The sequence below is a fragment of the Coloeus monedula genome (genome assembly GCF_965178545.1).
Source record: "Coloeus monedula genome assembly, chromosome: 7".
Classification (NCBI taxonomy): Eukaryota; Metazoa; Chordata; class Aves; order Passeriformes; family Corvidae; genus Coloeus; species Coloeus monedula.
This window is the reverse complement of record NC_138787.1, coordinates 13721383-13744309: the sequence shown is the minus strand read 5'-3', so window position 1 is coordinate 13744309 and position 22927 is coordinate 13721383. Positions and strand designations below refer to the sequence as shown.

Genomic DNA, 22927 nt, shown 5'->3' with positions numbered 1-22927 from the left:
TGGCACTAACCAAGCAAGGTGCAAACTTAAGGTTATTCCTGCTGTCCTACTTTGGCCATGCTGTGGCAGGGAGACTGCGGCCATGAAGGCAGGACTTGTAGGGTGGCTTGGCACCACCTTTGTATTTCCACCTTGAAAAGAACTGGCCTCGATGCAGGATGTAGCAACAATGTTTGGACTCCAATCCAAGCTTTCACGTAGAGCTCCAGAATTTGTCCTCAACTCTCTTCACACCCTTTCAGATCTTTTATCTGGACATTGTGCAGGCTTTCACAGTCTTATGTTAGAGAACATTTGGGCTTTTTAGTCCAAATAGTAAGACAAAAAGTAGGAGAAGCAGAAGTGCAGTGATCAATACTTCATATCCTGAGCTGCTACAGCAAGGCTTTGCTGTAAAAACAACAGTCCCTCCCTCACTGAACCCAGTGTGGAAACCTTTTTGCAGACAAGGTTGGGGAGCTAACTCTACAACATCTCTACAAACATCCCTAAGACCCAGGAAATTTGTTCACTTTTGTCCTCCTGTTTTTCACACGTGGTATGCCTTTCAGCCACCATTGTTTTTAATACAGAGATGAAAACTGACTTCACACACTCACTGGGATCAGTAGAGGTTGTGCCTCTGACCCTCTGAGGTTCAGTGGTGATTGATTGCTCCATAGTTTCATCCCCAAAAGCAAAAAATGCACCCAAAGGGTCATTGGGTCTGATGCTAACTTTGCAGTGCCAGCGGCTAGTTGTCCTCTTTTTTAATCTTTTATTTTTTAATAATCTGCTTACATATGAATCTGGAGTCCAGATGTCAGTGATAAAGAGGTATGATTTCCATTTTATAAACACATCTGTAGAAGGCATTTTCTTATAAGAATTCCCATTCTAGGAAGCTTGAAAGACACAGAGCTTTTTTTACCCTCTCGTGAAGTCTTTACTAGCATTTCCTCCTGTGATGTGCTGCAAGATGCATGGCAAACACTTAACAGCAAATCACACAACACATGTACACACTATTAATAATGATAATTTTTCACTTTTGAAGTCAGTGGTAAATATCCCCCTGGACTGGCAATCCATTGTAAATTATCTAAACTTTAAATCAGATTAGATCTTAATTTAAGTCTTATGACATTTTAGGATGTTGTAGGAGAAGCAGGTGCAAGAAGCAGGAGCTGAGGCTTTGTGCAGAAGTGGTCAGGCAGCTCCCACATTGCTGCTTCCTGCAGCTCCCAGGAGTCTCCAGCTGCCAGATCTCTGCAGCCCATTGCTGGATGGTGCATCACAGTACTACACCACTGCCATAAAGGGAGGCAGTCACACAGGACCTCCAGCCATGTGCATGCCAGCCCTGCCACTGCACTCCAACTTAGAGAATAGGAGGGGTTTGTCGTCCTTAACTTCTTGTGCTATTTTTGGCCCAAATTTTCTTTTAGATGTGTGTCCATGCATCATCATTCAATATCAGTAGCAACAGCACATGTTTTTTGCAGGCGAGGTGCTTTATGGTCATTTCCCAGTCTGGGTAATAATTTGCACATTGTAACATTTAAAACTCAACTGCCAGGTCATAAATATCCGTAGCTTTATTAATCTACAGGCATTCAGCTTTGTAATCAGAGCAGGGCTTGTAATCTTGTGGATTCACCACGTTATAAAAAGCATTTATATCCCTGTTGCAACCTGGGGAGCAGAGATAGCCCATGGCATTATCTGCATGCGTAATCCAGGCTGGCTACATGCAACAGGCCCTGACGATGCCAAGACAGAGCCCTCCTTTGCTGGGAGGACCCAGGCGTGTTACAAAAGTGGTTACAAGAACCCAGGCAATTACACTTGCTTGGGAACAAGATTAGGAAATGGATTAAAACAAGATGATTAAAAATATTTTCAAGTAAGGGTCTAAGCCCATGTGCACCCTGCCCAGGTGTTTCTATTTCTTATCAGCAACAAGCATCTTAATTACTGAGTTAAACAGGTAACAGCCATAACTGGGCTCACAAACTAGCTGGCAGTTTGGGAAGCAGACAGTCAGCAATTGGCTTCTTTCAAAGACCTGCCAAAATTTTTCCTCTGAAGAGTGGAAAATGATGAATGTTCACTTGCAGCTGGGTTTCTCTCCTTTGAAGTTCCAAACATCTGGTTTCAATTGCTCAGTGACTTTGCATTTTGATTAGCAGTTACCACCAGTCGAACAGCCACTCGCAGGGCCAGGGAGGGAGTGTGAAAGCGAGCAAGCAAGACCTCTCTTTTTCACTTTCCATTTCACACATGATGCTGTCCTGCCTGTTATTTTCATTATCTCTTGTAACCATCGTGTTGCGGCTCTGCCATGGTAACTGATTTTTCAAGATATATTTCTGCGGCTTGTCCAGGGCAATGCAACACTGTTGATTTACATCCGCTCAGCATCTGTGTCCCATATGGGACTTGGCTTTCAAGGTCCTTCCACATTGTCACATTTCAGCTATAAATCTTGATATACAGGAACAACAACCTAAAAAAATGTACCAGCTCTAAATAAGTTCCAGCTTTTGATATGTTGCTTTCACCTGCTGCTTTTTTTTCTTTTCTTTTTTTATGACATTTTTCTGTGCCTGGCTGCTTGCAATTTGCTTCTTGGTTGCATTTGGAGTTTTATGGGGTTGTAACAAATTTGAACTTACAAATTAAAAGACTTTGGGGTTATTTGGTATTTTATCCTGAACAAAAGACAGCCACTGGAAAAAAAAAAGTTAAAAAAACCCTGAGAGTTTATGTACAATATGTTTAATAACAGGAAAATAAAAGGGCATAAAGGAGCCTATGGAAAATATTCAATGTATTTAGGCATTTCCTCCTGCTTCTGGCTTTATTAAATGATATCCTGAAGGGTGCCGACAAAGAAACACAATCACACATAACTGAGCAAAGCTGCCTCTTTTTAAAAGTGGCAAGAATCAAGTCTGCTGTACTCCACTTAATGCACCTATAAAAAGAGAGTTTGCTGGAACCTAATGTCATTTACTGTTGATCTTAATATCCTTCCCTTTCTTGCTTAAATTTCCCCTGACACCTGCTTGGAGGTTGTTACACATGGGCCACGTTAGAGAAAGGGAAATTGGATAGAGACCCTTTGAAAGCATAGTCAGGAGCCTGGAGTGTGAAACCAGATGCTTTCTGCAGTGAGCCAGAGCTCACTAGGGGATCCTCTGGGTCCATTTGTGGTTACATCATTTGTGGGTTTGAGTGACTTGTTTTATAAATTGGCACAATTGGTGGGAATGTTGTCTGTGTTTTTTTAACGTGTCATATGCCTTTATGAAAGAAAAAGATGTTCTGCCTGTGATCTCACTTATCCAGTAATGACAGCTAAGTGGATTGCCAACACCAGTGTAGATTGTAGATTAAAAAATTAAGAGAAAAAGTAGTGTGTGTGTCTAGAGAAGAGGCTTGTTCAGTGGGAATTCCAAATTCATAGAACTCCCATATGGAAAGACAGTTCACTTGAAGTTCAAACCATGCTGACATTTGCAGCACGTGGAAATCTCATGGCATACTTGTTCTATCTCTTCCTGCCATTATAACAACATGAGAAAAAGATTTTTTGCTTTGTTTCTTCTACCTGGGCTTCTTGTACTGTCTGTTGCAAACAGCTTCTCTACTCCATTTTTTTCAGATGTCAAGCCCACTGCAGAGACACTGGTGCCCACTTTGAAGAGTGAAGAGACCACCACTCCATACCCAACTGATGCAGAAGCAACCGACTGTGGTGATAGCTGTGGAGAAGAGGAGGGTATGTATCAGAGCAGCACATCTTTATCTCAGTAACTGATGGGTTAAGAGCTAGGAAAATACTCTTATCTTCCCATTAGCTTCAATACATGGGGCTGATTCCTGGAAAGCTTAGAGTAATATTATTAGTGATAGGCCAGGATTAAAAAAAAACCAAAACCAACCCATAAACAAATCTGCCAAGATCTGATAAGTTCTATCAAGGAAGGATGGAAGAGCGAGAGATAGCAACTAATTCGGTCCCTAGGGTACAAGACATGAAGAGCTGCTCTCCCAGCTTCCTTACATGACCTGAAGAAACTCATTTAGTGCCCTGTTTAGAACCACCTCCATTCCAGACCCCCTTGGCTGGATGTCATAAACTCAGAAGGTGATTCAGACTGCCTGGTATGTAGGGGTCCTTTTGCAGAAGTCACAACTGTGAAAGTAAATCACAACGTATGTGGAAGACTGATGTCCTGAACACTCATCTGCTCAAGGATCATCTTCCCTAATATCAGCAGCTTAAAATTAGAGGACAGTATGAGCTCCTTGTGCGGGCAGTAGAGAGAGGGGAATGCTAATTCCACACAGGATTTCACCCACCCAGGCTGTCAGAAGTACACTAAACGTTTGGTATCTGTAGCAGTTGCCTACTTCTTCTGACTATGGAAGAAGCTGAATGTTAGTTTAAACCTCATGCTGTGCTTCTTAAGAGCCAGTGCTGGGGGAGGGCTAATCTCTGCCTCAAATCCCTATCTGTAAAAGCAGACATCATATTCTTCTGCTTCTTGCAAGGGGGATGTGAGCATCTAAAGCTTGTGAAATGTCCAGATGAAGAGGAGAGGGCTTGACAGAGCTGTGCAAGGTTAGTTGTACAGTGCAGTGTACAGGAAATGCATTCCCCTGGGTGTGACAGCAGAGCCTGGGCCTCAGCACTGGAGCATTTACACAAGGACTTCAACAAGAATCTCACAAGGAAAAATTATCCTCTGAGATAGCTCCTAGGACTTCTGTCACCTCAGCTTTCAGTCCCAGATAAAAAATGAATGGGTTTTAAAATAAATAAATTAAAATAAGAACATTAATTGGCTTTTTCACACCTCCCATGGGGATCCCGCTGTACTTTAGCTCTAGAAGTGTAAGTTGCAGAAGTGGCTCAAAGGGCCTGATTCTTATTGCTTTGCCTTAGTGATAAGTCTATGCAACCCTACAACCATTGAGGCACTTGGGAAACTGCTGAGAGGAAATTTAGGCCAGTAACAGTCTCTGCAAGAACATGATTCCTGGGTGCAATCCAGGGCAAGAGAGCAAGCAGAGTATGCTGTGGAGCATGGAACCAGCCTCCCTGTCAGCTTCCCTTAGATTTAGCAACAATTTTCATTCTCATACTCCATAAAACAATGAGTGTGTTTCTCTGGACAATCAGATTTATGGCAGCCAAGCAGAAACAATGCTGCTCTCCAGGGTACGAGATTAGATTGGAATAAAAGGATCCATGATCTGCATTGTTTTATTTTGGAGTGGGAGCATGTAAAAAGCAGCCCTCTGCCCCTCACAGTGAAGTTCCCCTGATGCCTATCACTTGAGTCACTCACCTCCTTCTGGCTATCGCTCACTTTGTGGGCACTGTGATTTAAAACTTCCTCTTTGCTCAGGAAAATCCTGGCCTATAATTAGGCTCAGACGTGCATGTCCGCTGAGTGCTTGGTACGGATTCAGACCATTTCTGCAGCCTCTGTGACATGTGACTGATTCCCTCAACTGAAGGAGCCAGCAGCTGCCTCACTGCCACATGCAGCCCCTGGCATGTGCCTGCCTGCCCACAGCCCTGTCTCTGCAGGAAAGCTCTCCAGAGCTTTCAAAGCTGTTGTCACAGGGGAATTAACTCTGCTCCTGTTTCAAGATGAAAAGTTAAAGGACTCGCCCAAAGTTAAAGGACTCACCATGTGGTGAGTCCATAGCAGAGCTAAAAATAGAGGCTGGCTCCTTTCACTCAGAATCCAAAGCTTGAGCTCATGGTGGCCCCACATTTTCCCTGGTAACATTTCCACGAGAAGGTAGGAAGCAGTGAGTGACAGCTCTCCAGGATGACAGACAGCTCCCGTCTGGTGCAAGTGGCTAGGTCTGTCACTCAGGAGCTGGGTTTCTGGAGCACTTGAGATTCTCCTTCTGGAGCCAGGCAGGAACTGCTGAGCATGGGGCACTCAGGAAGGACTCTTCCCTGACATTTAAAAAGGCATTTAATATTGACCACTCTAGGAGAGGAAGAGAAGGTGCTGATTAGCGTCTGGAAACATTTGGTTCTTGCTTTTGTATTTGCTTAGTTTGGTGGATTAGCCACAGGACGTGGTGTGAACATTTTGATGATGCAGAACTTAAGGCTGATCCTTGGAGCTGAGGAAATGTGAGATAGGTTAAAAGCATCAGTGTGAGTGAGATTCATGCTTTCTTCAGTTTTGATGGCTTGCCAGCTATTTTAGTTTTGGGTTGTTTTTTAATAGCAACCCTTCGTGGGTAAGTCATTTTTTAATCTGACTTCATTTTGCTTCTATTTCTTTTTATAAGATTTCCAACTCCCTGCAAACTTCAACTGCAACTTTGATCTTCCTGAAGACCTTTGTGGTTGGTCACACGACTTGGCAACTGGTTATACGTGGTCTTTTCAGCCTACAGGCACCTGGATTGGCAACTCTGAACCAAGCCCTGACACTGTGCCTGGTAAGATGATTAATACCAAAGCAGGGAAGAGCGAGCTGATGGGGCTTTCTCCATGTGAACAGTATGAATGATTATTACACAGCTATCATGAGTTGTGAGGGCTGTGCAGAGCTGAACTTCTTTTACGGAAACTTTCAGATGCTTTACTGTACGGTTCATGACTTATTTATAGGACTGTGACTGCTGGCACTAACTGTCCTCTTGAGACAGCCTTGAATCAGACACTGGGCTTTGAACCCCATGGGACTGTGAAGGCTAGCCCAGGCTTTGTTCCACATCCTGATCCAAACGTCCTCTGTAGGATCCAGTGATTTTTCCCCAGAATGCATTTCTTCCTCTCTCATATGTTACTCAGATTGCCTATAGTCTTCAACTGCTCTGGGCTTGCAGAGGCTGGATTTCAGTCTCCTCCAAGTGAAGGATGAGCTAAGCCCTAAGAATGCTGAAAATACCAGCTTCTAGCTGTTTGACTTTTGCTCTTTTTCTCTTTGTGCTTTGGAAGCAGAAGATTTGCATGACTGTGACATAGCCTAATTTATGGAGGACCTCACTGAGATGTGCTGGCATGGGTTGCAAGGGAGCCTGCCTCTGGCAATGTGGTTGATAGACCAAGTTCTTCAGCTTCACATCTTGGAACTCACACCAGGACTAGTGTGCTTTCCTTATCCCTCATTGACTTTGTGGCACGGTTGGCATGAAGAACATTTGCCAATTTCCTTATAGCAGTAGACTGTCACCGTAGCACCTCTTCACTCTCAGTCATTGCTTGTGAAAGTCAAGGCTCCTGCAGGCGAGCTGGCTGATCTTACCTGTCCTGGGCTCTGCCCTGATGCCTGGTGATTCCAGGGAGCCGTGCATGATGTGGGCTCCTCCTCGCCCTCCCCTCGGCAAGGTTGCGTCTCGGAATGCAAACATTCAGGCGAACCTGTTAGCCACCTGGCAGAGTCACTGGCCAGATTGGCAGTGCCGCCAGCCAGTTGGAAAGCCATGCAGCCAACACCTGGTAGGCAGTGCTAAAGAGGAAAATATGTATTCCAGAAACATATGGGAAGAGGAGAATCTGCTACATCTCCACACACAAATCACCCCCACACAAATGCACACATCACTTCTCTCTTCATCTCCTGAGGTGCTTAAGCTTTTTTCTAAGAGACACGGTAATGCTGTAAGTGCAGCCCATATGGACATCTGAAAAATTCTTTGGCATGACATAGGGACACAGTGTCTGCTATGGAAAAAAATATTTTCATATTTCAAGTGTTTATCTCTTCAGCATTTGAGTGCTTTAGAAGATTAATATCTGGAGCTCAGTGGAGCCTCAGGCAACAGGAGAGAACACTTACACCAGCCCCAGACGTAATAACCCTCCCCATCTCATTCACTGTAATAATGTTTAATTAATATAAGTCTCCTGCAAGTAGGATAAAAATTACTTATTTTTATAACTCAGACTCAATTTTTCATTTCATTTCCTCTCCCCTGAGTCTCCCTACAATTAGTTGGCCATAGCTTCTTAGAAGATCCTGTTGTAGCCCAGGAGAGACTGGTGCTGCCTCAAACAGCTCAGTACACAGTCCTGGTTTTTACCCTTCTTCTGCTCTTCCTCCTTTTTCTCAGTTATGAATTGCACAGCTTCATTGCTAGGGCTGGGGAATGTCATCCTACTGAGTTCAGTGGTCTGTTTTTGTGCCAGTGTAAAGAGCTCTCCCTTAGGGTGCTGTGCAGAGTCAGGCACTGAAGCACTGATGTGGTGCAGGCAGGCACTCCAGCACTGCCCCACAAGCCATGGTCTGTGTGGGCAGGGGAGGAGGAGGAGGTGGTGGCTGCAGGGGACTGAAGTGACTTACCCATAGCAGTGGGGGAAGCCAGCAGCAAACACCAGCACATGCTGAGGGATCAGCATTGGCACTGCCATGGGTCTGCCTCCTGGCTGGCTCAGGCAAGGGTGTGGGCCATCCTGGCATCTGTGGGCATCCACTGACTTGCCCCCACAGCACAGGGATGCAGAGGAGTCAGAATACAAAGGCATCACTGCCATGCCTCACTTTGGTCCTGATCTTAGAAATTAGGAAGACATGACACAAAAGGAAGCAACTATTTGCTTTTTTCCTCCCCACACAGCTTTTATAGGCAACTGGAGAAACATAAAAAAGAGGCAATGCCAGCTCCTTGGTGGGACAGAATCAAAGCATTGTTTGGTTCACACTCCCCCATTCTTCCCCTGCCCTTCCCTGGTGCTCCTTCCAGCACTTTGTTTCTACTTAGAAAATTCACGCTCAGACTCCAGGGAGCAAGGAATGAAAAGCTGTTGTTCAGGGTGGTCTTTGCTCATGAATTCCCCACCCTGGGGTGAGCAGTTGGGTGAAGGAGAGCAGCTGTGCTTGGTTAGAGGCAGGGCAAAAGCTAAGGGGAACTCAAGGCTGCTGGAGCCCAACTGAGTCTGATTTAAAGGTGCTGGCCCAGGCTAGAGGCCATGGTTGCTCCACGGTAGCAAGGAAGCGTGCTGTGCCTTTAAAGGGCTATGTGGAATGTGTTTCTACTTCTTTTGAAAATGGCAAAACAAAAATTAATATTGAAAAGGAAAAAATAATAATGAAAGGAGGAGCCCTGGCTCAGTCTGCATAAGAGAGAGGGAAAAAGAAATGACCATGGTGAAATATCCTCTGTGAGGCACTTGATTAGAAAAGTCTGCTGAGAGACAGGCCTGAATTCCTCAGATATCTCCCAATTTCATTTTATGCGCTGCATGCAATTCCTCCTTGTCTTTGGCACTGAGAACTTCTCAAGACTGACAAGACACCCACTGCTCTCATTCCACTATTTTTATTTCCAAGATACTCTTTCAGGCAGCTCTGCATTTCTTTTTTTAGCCCTGTGTTCCTTGGGCTCTTCACACCATGGATTAACTCCACGTCCTCTCCTGCAGGCTCCCATTACATGTCTGGGGACCTCATTGGTGAAAGTGGGCCCAAACTGCCCAGCTCAGCAGAAGCCCAGCATGGTTCCAACGGCTACCTGCCCTTTGGAAGCCTGGAAAATACCACTGGCTCCCTTTTCCATGCCCCACAAAAGATTGCCAGGATTTTTCCCTCTATGGACTTTCAGATGCTTCCCATCTGTAGAAAGATTCCCCTTAGCTGCACCTAGCAAGCTTCAAGGAGCAACAAGTTCAGGTTTCAATGAGATTTCATCTTCCCTCCTGCTGCATGCGATGGCAGCATGCCATTGGTGTCAAGATAAAGGTCTTAAGACCTGAAAATAAATCTAGGTTGATAACTTGGGCACCTCAACTTTTCACCATCTGAGTTTCACTAGGTTCTTGATCCCGAAGGTTCTAAAGATCCTGGGTTGTATCCTTAGCTGGTCAGTGTGATTGTATTGCTCTCAGTGATTCTACACTAATAAGCCAGTACTGTAGAGCTGGAATCTCCATGTTTTGCCCATTTCCCCCCCTTCCCTTTTCTTGCAGTGCCTAAGTAAATACCCTGTGGTTCTAGAAGAGCACTGTGGGATCTGCAGCTTTACCATGTATTGCTTCTCCTTCGGGTGAACACAGTGTCAGGGTCAGAGACCTGGCAGCATCGTGAACCCTGTGTTGTTCGGATGTTGGCAACTGTACATGCACACAGAAGAGGAAGCACTTTTAACCTTGCAGCTCTCCTGACCACACAGCTCTTGGGCTGGGCTGCAAAAACCCACTGAGAGCTTCTCTTGTGGGCCACAGCCTTGCTGGCTTTGAGGGTCAGGAATGCTGCTCATTTGGGTTGCGGGCACTGCAGGCAAAGGTTTATTTGTTTCAAAGTGTTTTCAGCAGAGGAGTGTTTATAGTGCTCTGAAGTTTCATAAGAGCTTATTTTTTAAGAGAAACAAATGTTAAGCTGTTTTTAAGCTGATGGTGACCCCTTACCATTCCTGTGTTTTTCCCATGGGATCTTTAAAGGGAAAGTTTTATATTTTTCCTGCAATCCATGAGAACTGCTGCCTGAAGGCCTTGATTCTACTGTGTCCAAACCAGCAGAAAGGTTTTCATGGTGTTAACAGAGCAGGGTTGGACTGAAGTGGGTCTGCACTTACTCTCATGAGAGTCTCAGGGCTTGTACCTTGGGGACACACTTTGACCTCAAGGGTCAATCCTGTGTCCTTTGAAGTAGGAAGGAGTTTTACATGTGGGGTGCTATGAAAGTCAAGCATTTCTGTGCAATGAGTGAGCAGCTGCACACTGTGGGAAGGAGACCACATATCCATCTCTGTCTCTCTTTGCTCCCCTCATGTGTGGTGCAGATTGCCTCTCAGCAAAGCTTTACGTGTCTCTCCTGACTCTCATTTGCACAGTGAGGACAGCAAATGCTAAAAAGTCCTTCGTGCCTTGGCTGCCCACAGCACGGCAGAGCCGGGACACCCCAGCACCCTGATCACAAGAGGTTTGCTGAGTGTCAGCTGGGCTGTGTGAGTTCCCTGGCTGCAGGATAGGGCCAAGCTCTGGCTGTTCATGTGCCCAGATTGTCTTTCACGAGAGAAAGAGGTATGGCCATGGTCTGTTCCAGCAAAGCCTCCACTTACTTGCGCTGGGCTAGAGACAGAGGAGAAGAAACCATTTCTCTGGGGCTCACTGCTTGCCTCAGTCACTTTTTGGACCCAAACACCAGTGACATTCCTGCTTAAAAAAGCAGGTTGGAATGTTCTCTGCAAAGCAAGACACTGTCTCTCAAACCTTAGCGTGTGCACCACTCCATGGCTTCGCAGCAGTGAGCCACAGAGCAGGACAGGGGAAAGAGAGTGCATGCAGGTGCGAGCAGCAGCGTGCAGCCTGTGCAGGCACAGACGCTGGGCTGGTGGGGCTGTGCACACCTTTCACACAGGGGCAGGCAGGGTGCCTGCCACGCTGCCAAAGGACAAGTTTTGGTGGCCGACAGCTCACTTAGCATAAATGTCAGGCTCTAATTGGTATTTTATTTGTCAGGGACACTGTGCCCTCCCTGCACTCCCTGGGGGAGGTAGTAGGACTCACAGTTGCTCGGTGCTGTTGAGGGCATGAGGCTTAACTGAGAGGATGTAATGGCAGGTCCATTAGAAAGGCTCTGGAGAGCAGGCTGAGAGCTTGGTTCTGGGTAAGTGTGGGATTTTATGCCTTTTGGCAGGCTGATTTAGAGACTGTAATGGCAAAGACTTGGCAGGCTAATTAACACACATAATCAAAATTGAGGGGATTTTCCAGTAGATGCAGCGATCTAGTTAATATAAATATTAGTTTTATGGAGGATTGACTTCCCATCCTAAATGAAAGTCTGTCATTGAGGAGAGGCCTGTCATGAAATTACAATGGCAGCCTTTTGAGGTGAATTTGCATGATTTGTCAAAAAAATTAAAAATATTATAGCTATCCAATTTCAATCTGCATATTCATGCAGATGCCATTCCCTTGCTACCAGACCACCCTGCAGTCATGAGGGCATCTGAGCTGATCTGCTCCCCAGGAATGGCAAGAGCTGATGCAGCTTCCACCTCACATGCCCCAGAAGAACAGCAGGATCATGCCTCACTGGGATGTCCCCTTGGCCATGACACAGTGTGGCTGGGGTGGCATTTGGGCTGTGCAGGCAGCAGAACAGTGCCCAGAGTAGTGTGGTCACCTATGGGACTTGACAGACCAGGCTGCCACTGGGCTGCAGTGCTGCCAACTAAAGCACACCATGAATCAAGCTCGGCAATGAAGGAGAGTGCAGCGACCTTTGGAGGGATGGAAGTGAAGGCAATTCACGTGGCTCCTCCATAGGAGCAGCAGCTGTAACTCAACAATATCCAACGAGGGGGAAATGCAGAGGGAATCTGAAATCTCAATAATTGCTTGTGTACATGCTGCCCAACATGTTTTCCTGGAACACCTCCAGATGTGCTGCTGAGATCCATGAGGGAAGGTGCTTTTCTTGAGAGATGGGGTGAGATGTGCAGGACCCAAGCATAGGCAGGCTGACCTTGCAGAGGGGGTGGCTGCTGTGGCTTGTGCTCACAGCCTGACCCAAATTGTGAGGGTTCATCCCCCACTGCCCCTAATGTCCTCTCAGATGGCTTCCTAGCAGGAGGGGACAGGTGTGCCAAGAGGAAACCGCGTTGCCCAGATGGTTGGTTTGCAGAGCCCAGCTGGTGATTTATCCAGGACTCACTGCCATGCACACACGAGGGGCTCTGCCACCGTCTGGCTGGGGTGGTTCCATGTTCACATTACTGGCTCCCTTACATCCAGATGATCCCATAAATCTTCCATGAGATTTATGCCATACCATCAGTTGCAAAACAGAGGTAAAATGCCTGAGTGGGTTTGTCCTGCCTTTTTTGAGCCAGTGCTTTGAACTACCAGTGCCAGTTCTGTGGGGGATATAGCTGTCGTGTTAGCTGGAATAGAGACTGCAAAGTAAAGTTCTGGGAAAGAGATTAAAATGCATTTCTGATCCTGGAAGAATTGATCAGCTCATCGTTGCAAAGCTCCCTTCAAGTGTTGTAACAGGGGAAATCAGCCTTTCAGATGCTTTCTGTGCCAAAGGCTTCCATTTACTGTATCAAACAGAGTGACTACTGGAACCACCGGGCTTCCACATGCTGTTCCAACAATTAGCTCCACAGTGCCCTTATTCAGTCAGTCTCAGCAAATTTGTAGGGCTTTTCCAAAGGTCCAGCTAGCCATTAGAGTGATCCAGCCATTTCACCTTCAAATGACATGGAAATTCATGCCTGCCTGCGCTTGGCTTTCCACTCCAGAAACTGGTACTGGTACTGGGAGCAAGAGCACATGGTGCCCAAATCCACTGCTACTTACAGGGGAGCAACTGGATTCACCTCCCAAACACTGAGCCTCCTTGCAGCCCTTAGGACTGACAGCAGGTCCTGGAGAACTCTGTCAGCTCCAGCAAGAATTGGGTAGGGAGCACAGGAGATGGAGGGTTCCCAAGGCTCTGAAAGATCCTGTGTTGCTGAGGGGAGCATTAGTTTTGGCTGCAGTTTAGGAGTTTCTTTGATTTCACAATCTGATAGGAATGGGAAGAAACAGAAGGTCAGTGTCAACCCTGGCAGGAGGGATGTGACTCAGAAGAACACAGGCTGTTCCGCTGAAGCGGCAAGGCAGCCATGGTGGATACCACCGGCTCCCAGGGTATGGATAATGGGAGGTGTCCAGCTGCAATTAGAATAGTCCCCTCTGATCAGCTGTGGGCTTTGGCTGGGTCCAAGGATGGCTCAAAACCCTGCGCTCAATCAGGCTGCTTAGATACTGGCACCAAGGCTGGTCCCGAACTTTGAGGATCTGGATTTGATCATTCTTGAGTCTGGCTAGTGCTTTTATAAAAGATTTGCCTGTGAGACTATTTCAGCTGTGAGATAAGTGTATGACTCCAGTCTGATTTGCTCCCTTGTTTGCTGTTGCTGTTCTTTTCTTGTTGCTGCTTTTTTATTTGAAGAGGCTTGTAGTGAATTACAAAAAGAGGATTTTAATTCAGGAGACCTTGATGACTTATTATGCCTTATCACTCCTTAGGCATGGAGTACAGTTTGTTCTTTTTTTAATTCCTCCACTTGTTTATCTCCCACATCTCCTCCTCCACTACTACCACTCCGAGGTAAATCACAAGAACACTCCTCCATTAGAAAACGGCATGGTACTTTTTCAAGTGATTCACTCAAGCAGGAGTGGGCAAACACACTTTCATCTTTTTTTTCTGCTACTGTTTGTTGGCATAAAGTGCCAAGTGGCCCAGGGACATTTCAGAGGTGTTGGAAAATATTGCTAAAAATGTTGCTCTTTCTTTATGTGGCCAGTCGGGAACAGATTTGTCCTTCACATAGCAAAATCAGTGAAAGTTCATAGGAATGAATATGCTTTTGAAGTACTTTGATCATACATGCTAGGAGTAGGATAATGGCAAATATTCCTGTTATCTTGTCCTAAATTTATTTTAGAAAGCTGTGTAGCTCACAGTGGTTGGTTTCTGCTCTCTGGCACTGACAATCTTGCAGCAGGGCCAGCGCCATTGATAGATCTCCCTAGGGCTGTGATGTCACCTGACTGCTGAGCAGCAGTGAGGTCAGCTGCTGTTTTCCAGTGGGACCTGTTGTTCATGGATTCCAAGTTCAGGTCTCTCTGGTTTAAGTTTTGGAGGTGTTTTGAGCGCACTTTGCAGACATTCTGAGTACAGACGCTGTTCTTGCCATTGCTATGGGCACTGAGGCCTCAGCAGGAGCAGGGCAGGCAGGGACAAGCTGCTGCTCAGAGCTTGGCCCACCAGGTGCCACAGGCTAAGATGTGAGGGAAAGAAGTGACAAACCCTTCAGTTCTGGGGCAGAGATAACCCTCCCGTGCCTGGGCTGGCACGTGCTGGCATGAAGCACCAGTGGCACTTGCCCACTGTCCAGCAAGAGCAAGTATGTGCATCCCTCTGTTGAGCAAAATGCAAAATCCAGAAATATCTGTAGTAGGCCTGTCTGGGTCACCTTGCACTGGAGCAACCCAAGGGACTCTGTCCTGACATTGGTCACCATGGGGGGCAGGTAAGGATCACTTCAGCTACATGCCTGTCTTTCAGTCTGTGCTAAGGGACTTCAGAAATCTAAGCTACAAATGAGAAACTCCTTGAGGAAGCTTTTCATCAGAGAGGGCTGGAAACCACTGATTCCAGATAAAGTCAGGTGTGCCTGGGGATTTGTATCCATGGGCTTTTGCTGCTATTGGTATTCAGATCAAATATCTCCTGTTCCAGCCTCAGCCTTGAACTTCTCCTGGGATATCAAGTGTATCAAATCTCTCCTCCCTGAGGACTGACAAAAAGTGTGGCACAATTTAAATGTAATATTAGAGCAAGTGAATACTCTGTTGTATGTATTTCAGCTACGTTCAAGTTTGCAACCATCCAGTTGTCACCTATGCATGATTCACTCATTGGGTCCATGTCCTTCCTCTGTGCTGTGCTTTAGAGACTGTTTTGCTGCATTACAGAAAAACTGAGAGCCAGAGTTTCATTTTGTTACGTGTAGCCTCAAAACGAGTTTTCAGCACTGGCATTTAGAAAAATCCACCTCAGGCTTGTTCACTGAGGAAGCTCCCAGTAGAATAAACACACATACCCCCTGCCAATGCAATTATCGTGGTATCACTTCCTCTGACAATAACTTGCTCCAGCTTTTTAACTTTTTCTAATTATGTCAGTCTTTTTCTTAACCACTTTCTGCTGTTGGTCTCCTACCAAGGGAGAGGGTGGTAGCTGGTGAGGGAAGTGTGCGACTTGATGCCCTGCCTGGCTGCACAGGGGGCAGCAGTGGCACAGCTGGATGAGCACACAAAGGGTGCCAGTGTGAGACCCCACTTTTGCAGGCATGGACCTGCACTGCCATGCAGCACTGCCAAAGCCACTTGCCAGGAGGTGAGACACTTGTTGCCAGCAACTGCAGAAAAATAATAGAATGGTGTTTTCCTCTCTGAACAGATGTCAAGAATTACCTGCAACTGCAAAGCAGTGGAAGGCGGGAAGGCCAGCGAGCCCGGCTCATCAGCCCCACCATCTACCTGCCCCAGAGTGCTGTCTGCATGGTTTTCCAGTACCAGGCATGGGGCAGCAATGGGGTGATGCTGCGGGTCTGGCGGGAAGCCAGCCAGGAGCACAAGGCACTGTGGGTCATCACGGAGGACCAAGGGGAGGAGTGGAGGGAAGGCCGCATCATTTTGCCAAGCTACGACACAGAGTACCGGGTAAGATGCTTGCAGAAGGTGTGCTGGACCAGGCAGACTTCTCCAGCATCTTGATTTCAGTGTTTCAGAGCCCAGGCCCATTCATCATTAGGGAATGTGGCTGTTTTCATTGTGTTTCTGAAGTTACCATAGTAACTAAGCTACACTGTTTGTTATTCTGAGAGTGCCTGTCTTTTGCACAGACTTGGGCCTTTGTTCAGCCTGTTGCCTTTCATATTCCTCAGATCTCCCATTTTGCAAATATTCTCCCATTCTCCCTTTTTCTTTTTTTCTCCTTTTTTTTTTTCATTTTGTTTTGTGCATTTTTTCCCCTACAACTGAAGGTCGTCAGATAGTCTGACCAGATGTGCAGCTCCAGGGAGCAAACCCAGCAGCCAGGAGAAGTGGGAAGCTGGGAAAGGAGCACAGCCAGCTCTTAAGGGTAGGCAGCAAACAGCCATCCTCCAGCCTCAGCTGCAAGTGTTAACATAAGAGAAGGAAGAGGGAATGCGGGCTCGTTCGTGAATCCTCTTCTCTGATACCTTAGCCTAGGTCAGAGGGCTGGGTGTAATGCTGTGGGATCAAGGCCCTGTCCCACCATCAGGAGATCAGTGGAAGAGAAGGGATGAGCTGAAGGGAGGAAGAGAACTGTGCTGCCTTGCCACAGCCACCTGAGCCCCTCTGGCACAGCTGTACCAGGACCCCGTGGAGAGGCTGCTGCTTCCAGGAGTGTGTTTGGCATGGTGAGCCCTTCTGGGCAGTGTGCCGTTTGCCAGGGAGACAGGGCTACTGTTGTCACTTGCTAATGAGCGTCAGCACAGCATCCAGCACCCTCCAGGGCAGAAGGAAACATGCACTTGCAGGCTTGAGGCAGCACTTTCATGGTGCTGGTGGGGACCCTTGCTCCAGCCAGCCCCCAGCCCTGACCATGACCCTGCTGTCAGGCCACTGACCCCTCCGAACTGCTGCCTCCCACACAGGTTGAGGGCCTGAGCTTGGGACCCACAGCCCAGATATTCCATTGCCTGTGCAGTCAGATGCCCAGCCCTTCAGAGAGGTTTCTCTGCAGGCAGGCATGGATCCCAGGCACCTAATATGGGGAGAGGGGAGTTGTGAAGTACATAGCCCTAGGAAATTATTTGGACCCTTAGAATCCTAGTATAACTAGGGTTGGAAAAGATCACCAGGATCATCAAGTCCCATCATTAACCCAGCATCAGCATGTGCAGCACTAAACCATATTCACAAGCACCACGTCCACATGCCTTTTGAACACTTCCAGGGATGGTGATTCCACCATTTCCTTGGCAGCTTATTCCAATGCCTTGAGAGTAGGCAGGGGGATATAAAGCAAAAGCCTTGCACTGGAGCTGCCTGACTAGTTTGCTCGTACTGGTTTGGCTTTTTAATAAAATACCAGAAAACAATATGCCTACAGATAAGAATGATGGGCACTGGCTGACTACTTTGTGTGCTAAACGTGAATCTACCAGCATTAGCTGAATAATGGCATCATTATGTAAATATCGCAAGTGTCTCCACTCACCAGTTCTTAGAGCTAACGACTCTACTTAGTTTTGTAAAAATATTTTGCTTGTGATTAAGTAGGAATAAGCTGACCCTTCTCCTGACATTTCAATACTTCTTATGTAATGTTGATGGGAACAGCACTTTACAGTTAATGTAGCTGTGCATTTTGTGTCCTTCCCTTCCTTTTTCTCATCATAGCTCAATTAATACCATGGGCCAAAGCTGCTGCTGCAGTAACTCAGTTATGCCACTTGCACCATTTGTGCAGGGGCTAGGGGGCGTTCACTGAGTCTTTATTCCTTATGAGAGGTATTTAATTGAACAAATTGCAAGCCAAGTGCTGCCAAGGCAGGCAAAAATCTCTCTGTTTAACCTGTCCCTGCACAGCAGCTTTCCCTGGGAAAGGGGTGGCAGAGGCAGGGCAAGGAAGCAGGACTAGTCTCAGGTGAGCCACAGGTCTGCAGGGAAAGCCAGGAGCAATTTCCCACCCTCTCCCTCGGGAGCAGCAGCCACTCTCTGCTTCCCAGCTTAGCACTGACATTTCTGTCCCATTTCCCACAGATCGTGTTTGAGGGATTTATCCGCAATGGCCACTCGGGAGAGCTGGCCCTGGATGACATCCGGCTAGGCACCGACATCCCGCTGGAGAACTGCATGGGTACGTGCTGCATCCTGCCGTGGGGCAGGGAGGGAGGGGCAGCTCAGGCTGGAGAGCCTTGGCTTGCAAGCTGTCAGTGGGGCACCTCTCCCCCGGCTGAGTTACCAGGAGTTTCTGGATCTCAGCTGGGACTTTCCTTGCCCATGAAAGAAATGATGGTGACTCAGCTTCTGGGGCCCGGGGGCTCTGCCTGCGCTGGCATGAAGGGAAGGAAGCACATGTCTCTGCCACACAAAGCTGAAAGAGCAGCTGAGGGTTACTGAGGACTATTCTATGTGATAAGGACATACACCAAATTTAAAAGGAAAGTGCTGGACAAAAGAAGCCAGCTGTCAGTCAGTATTACACACTTAGAGGGGCCGACAAGTTCAAAAGGAGTCCTCTCTAAAAAAAAAAAAAACAGCAAAGAGGTTTTACAGCAATGTTAACAGAGTAACAAAAGAAATTTTTGCCCTAGAATTCACCATTTCCCAAACCAGGCCAAAATCCCAGTACAGACAGAAGAGGATTTGGGGGAAAAAAAAGGAGCAAAAAAAGTGTGTTTCAGCAGTTTGCTGGTGGAGCCATTGCCCTGCACTTTTCCTCTAGCTGGCGTATCCATGCAGTCACACTGATGGCTCTGATTGCCATCTAGCTCAGGTGTGGATTTAGAGGTATCCCAGTTGAGCACAGGACCAGCAGTATTCAATTAGTGGGATCTGTGCTGAGAGCTGCCCAGAGCAGCGAGGTCCTGCTCTTCTGCATGACCTGGGAGAGGCATGTTTCACTAGGAAGTGTCTGACCCTCCTAAAGCCAATGGAAAAAGCAGAGAAGAGCCTCTCCCTTTTGGGTTTTGAAAGGCCCCATTCAGTGAATCTGCTCTTCTCTCGCCCATCAAGGGAGGATCCCAGTGCTTCCTGGCCCAAGCAGGACAAACACTCTTCCAAGGGGTGTTTCTCAGGGGAGGAAGCACCGGGTAAACTGTGCTTGGGAAGAGTTGGTTACATTGCTTGCCTCCGCTATGCGGGCACGTGAGGGTGAAGATGGTGCAGGAACAAGCACTGATAATAAAGCAGAGAACTAGGACTGCCCCAGAGATGCTCTTAAGCCCCATCAGTCTCCGTTTCTTTGATGCTTTGAACTCTGCCGGTCTCCTGTCTGCCAAAGGAGCTAATACTTCAGATGTCAAATTCACGGTATTTAAGGCTTAACAGTGGTGTTTTAATCTCTTGCCTTCTATGGCATTAAAGAGAACCAAGAACGATGATTAACACTAATAGTATTTCCTATCTAACTCCTTTGCAGCTCAGCAATTCATCTAGCTCCAGTGTTACTGTATCTTGGGCCTCATGAACTTAAAGCTTAATATTTCGAAAACAAAAGCATTAATAAATTACAAAGTTTCAAGCATTTCCAGCCCATAAAATAACACCAAACTTCTACACAAAATTATTTTACCCAGTCTAGGAAGTTGAATGTGTATCTTAAAACCCATAAGGAATGTTTGTTTCAGATCATTTCCAGCAAAGGGCTCCCACTGCAAACTTTAACATAACTTAGGGGTCATTTCCAATTTCACCAAAGTAATAATGAAATGGTAGAGATACCATGCTGCTCTCTCTCTTTCAGAGCCATGAGAATAGCTGACTACAGCACAGGCTACTGTTTTTTCAAACATAATCCTTGGAAGTAATCTGATTCCTTTTTAGCATGAAAGAATGCTAATAAGTCACAATAATTTTTTCCTTTGACAAATGTGTCATTCGCATTTTGAACCCGAGCGATGATTTCATAGCACTCAGTAGAGCCAGAGTCTGCTTCTGTGACTCACAGGCATAATGCAGAAGTAATCTAAAAATAATCAGAAGTCTATTACTTCTGCAAGAAAGTAATCAGTAGTAAGTACCGATTATTGCTTTTCAGATCCAGTAATTTGTAATAGATTACTTCTTCAAAGTGTCTTGAAAGAAGGAAAAATATCACTTGCCTTTGTTTCTTGTCACTGTGAGATGGAGAGGAGCAGGGCATCACTGCCCAGAATTAACACAGTTCCCATGTGAGTAACAGTGCCAGAGTTGAGCCAGAAACCAAAACCACTTTTGGAAATTTAGGGGGTTTCAGGGTTTCATCACTGGGCCAGGTAAGGCTTTGTCATTGGATGACTCAGGCCAGCCAGGCTGAATCCAGATGACCCTCAACCTCAGACATATTTTTCTCTGAAGTGTGTTTGAGTCGAAGCTTTTTGTGGGTGCTTGGTCCCCAGCTGGGGCCGGGTTTCTCCCAGTCCAGGCTGAGGCTGGCTGGCTCCCTGTGCTGTTCCCAGCGAGTGCCTCCTGTGGGACACAGCCACACACCTGCTTCGCTTGGCCACGGCTCATCAACAGGGACATGAACTAGGGGCTTGCTGTGTAATACTCCCCTCTCTAATACGAGCTTTTGTTTTTTCTCTGCAGAACCCATCACAGCTTTCCCAGGTGAGAACTCCTACTTTCCAGGTAAAACTGCACTTCTCTCGGTGGTTTTGTTCTGCTGGCATGGGCTTTTACATCGAAGGAAAGCAATGTGTGTGCCTGTACAAACAGCCAATGTTCTGAGCACTGAAATGGCAAGTGTGTACTAAACCTCCCCCACCACAGCAGCAGGAGATGGCATCCTCTGACTTCTGCTAGGTGACAGGGAACAGGCGAGCAGGCAAGTCCCCTGTCTTGGGACTGAACAGCGTTAGGAAACCTGCCATCATGAGAAGCACTTGGCTCCTGAAGACCAGCTCAGCCCAAAATGGGAAGGCTGAGGAATAAAGAGTAGTTTTCAACTGACTTAAATGGAAAAAAACAGTAGCCAATTAAAAGTGAGATCTGGTGGCAGTAATTCACATTATCATGAGGGAAGGTGGTTCTCTAGTTCATGTATGCTCTGGCAGTGGTGGTGTTCAGCTGCTGGCAAAGGAGCATGGGGCCAGCCTGCTTGGAAGGGGAAGGCAGCTGGGAGGTAGAAGTGAGAGAGCAAACTGCCATGAGGAGCTCTGAAAGTGACAGTCAATAAAAGGAAAACAAGGTGAAAATGGTGCATTTAACAGCTTAATACTAGCCTGGAGAATAGAAACCAACATTTCTCTGATCAAACCTGCAGGGTGGAAGGAAAGGTGAGGAACTCCAAAAAACTGTCTCTCTCTTCAGTGGGGATGCTGTTTGTCTTGCTCTGGGGTGGGAAAAACTATCTACTTTTGCAGACATCAGTTTAGTCTGAGGGGTTTACCTGTTTTTTGATTTTGGATTTTTTTTCCTGCCTGCCTCTTCAGGAATGTGTCTGGGGGTTGTGTTGTGACGAAGAGCAAACTTGGAGCTCCCCTTAATTTTGAAAGTTGTTTTGTCAATTCAATCAACATGCCCTTTGCTTTCTCTGGGACATGATGTCTGTACTCTTTCCATCCCCTCCTGTGCTGGTGAACTGTAAGATATGGCTGAACTCTACCCTAGAAGCAGCTGCATTTCCATGTGGGCAAAGTTGTCTCTCCTGGGTGTGTGCACTGGGAGCTGTGGCAGTAAAGGCAAAGTAGATGCCAAGACTGAAGTCACAAGCACAGCTCTCTCCCTAGGGATTCAGGCTGTGGATTGTTACCAACGTGAGGGACAAGTGCAGGGTCTAACACCGTGTTTTACAGTCATATCCATACTGTAACAACTAGGAATTTAATTTTCTTGTTTATAAACTGCTTATTTATCTGATGTTCAGGCTTGTGGTGTTACTGAAAAGCTGCTGCAATATTCTCATCTGACAGTTAAAGCCTCACAACCTTTCATGACTTCCACTGTTGCTCTACATTCTCCTAGGCCTGGTCTGGTATCTATTTTGCAAGCACTGTCCTTGCCTTTTGGAACTTGTAACAGTTTGAACCTCTCTCTGGGTCCTCACATTCCATTCTAAGGTCTGCCCTAAAGTCCTGCTAATTTGTATTGTTTGTCTTCCCCTTCACCCCCTGCCCCACTGCCCGTGTGCCTCCACTTCCCCATCGTATTCCCCAGGGCACACTGACTGGGGAGCAACAGTGAAGTCCCTGAGCACCACAGGCAGATGCCATTACCAGCACACCTCCCCTTCACACTAGAACTTGCCAGCTTGTTCCAGCAGCTCCTGCCCATTCCTGGCTCCCTCAAGGACATCCTAGCATTGGTCATAACAGGGGAGCAATTGCAATTGCAGCAAAAGGTTGAAAAGGTTTCTCTGGATGACAGGCAGGAATAGATGGCACAGAAGGATGGAGTGACCTGGGAAACAGCAAAGTGCAGAGGGAAAAGATGAAGAAGTGAAGATGGACACTGGAGGCAATTATGATGATAATAATTAAAATGAGGAAGAGACAGAGATGCCTGACAGAAGGACAGAGTAAAGTGAGGGGAAGAAGTCCCTGGCTGGAGGAAAAAATGGAACTGGAGAAAAAAACTATGCAGGAATTACTGAGATGTTCTACAGCCCCCACTCCTGCAATTACATGATGAGCTGAAAAAGTCAGATGCCATTAAAAATAATAGCAAATCCTTTTTCTCCTGACTTGGGAGCAAAGCTGAAAATATGCACCTTACAGGCTC

General features: G+C 46.7%; 1 protein-coding gene across 5 annotated transcripts in view; it reads left to right on the top strand.

Moving 5' to 3' along the window:
• The window catches only part of NRP2 (neuropilin 2), a 98767-nt gene that overhangs the window by 47635 nt on the left and 28205 nt on the right, over positions 1-22927 (top strand). For all 5 annotated transcript variants that reach the window (XM_082284717.1, XM_082284720.1, XM_082284718.1 and 2 more), the window contains 5 exons: positions 3650-3766; positions 6313-6465; positions 15933-16195; positions 18266-18362; positions 20795-20815. In XM_082284717.1, coding sequence (XP_082140843.1) covers positions 3650-3766; positions 6313-6465; positions 15933-16195; positions 18266-18362; positions 20795-20815 — 651 coding nt within the window. The remainder of the gene's footprint in view (positions 1-3649; positions 3767-6312; positions 6466-15932; positions 16196-18265; positions 18363-20794; positions 20816-22927) is intronic.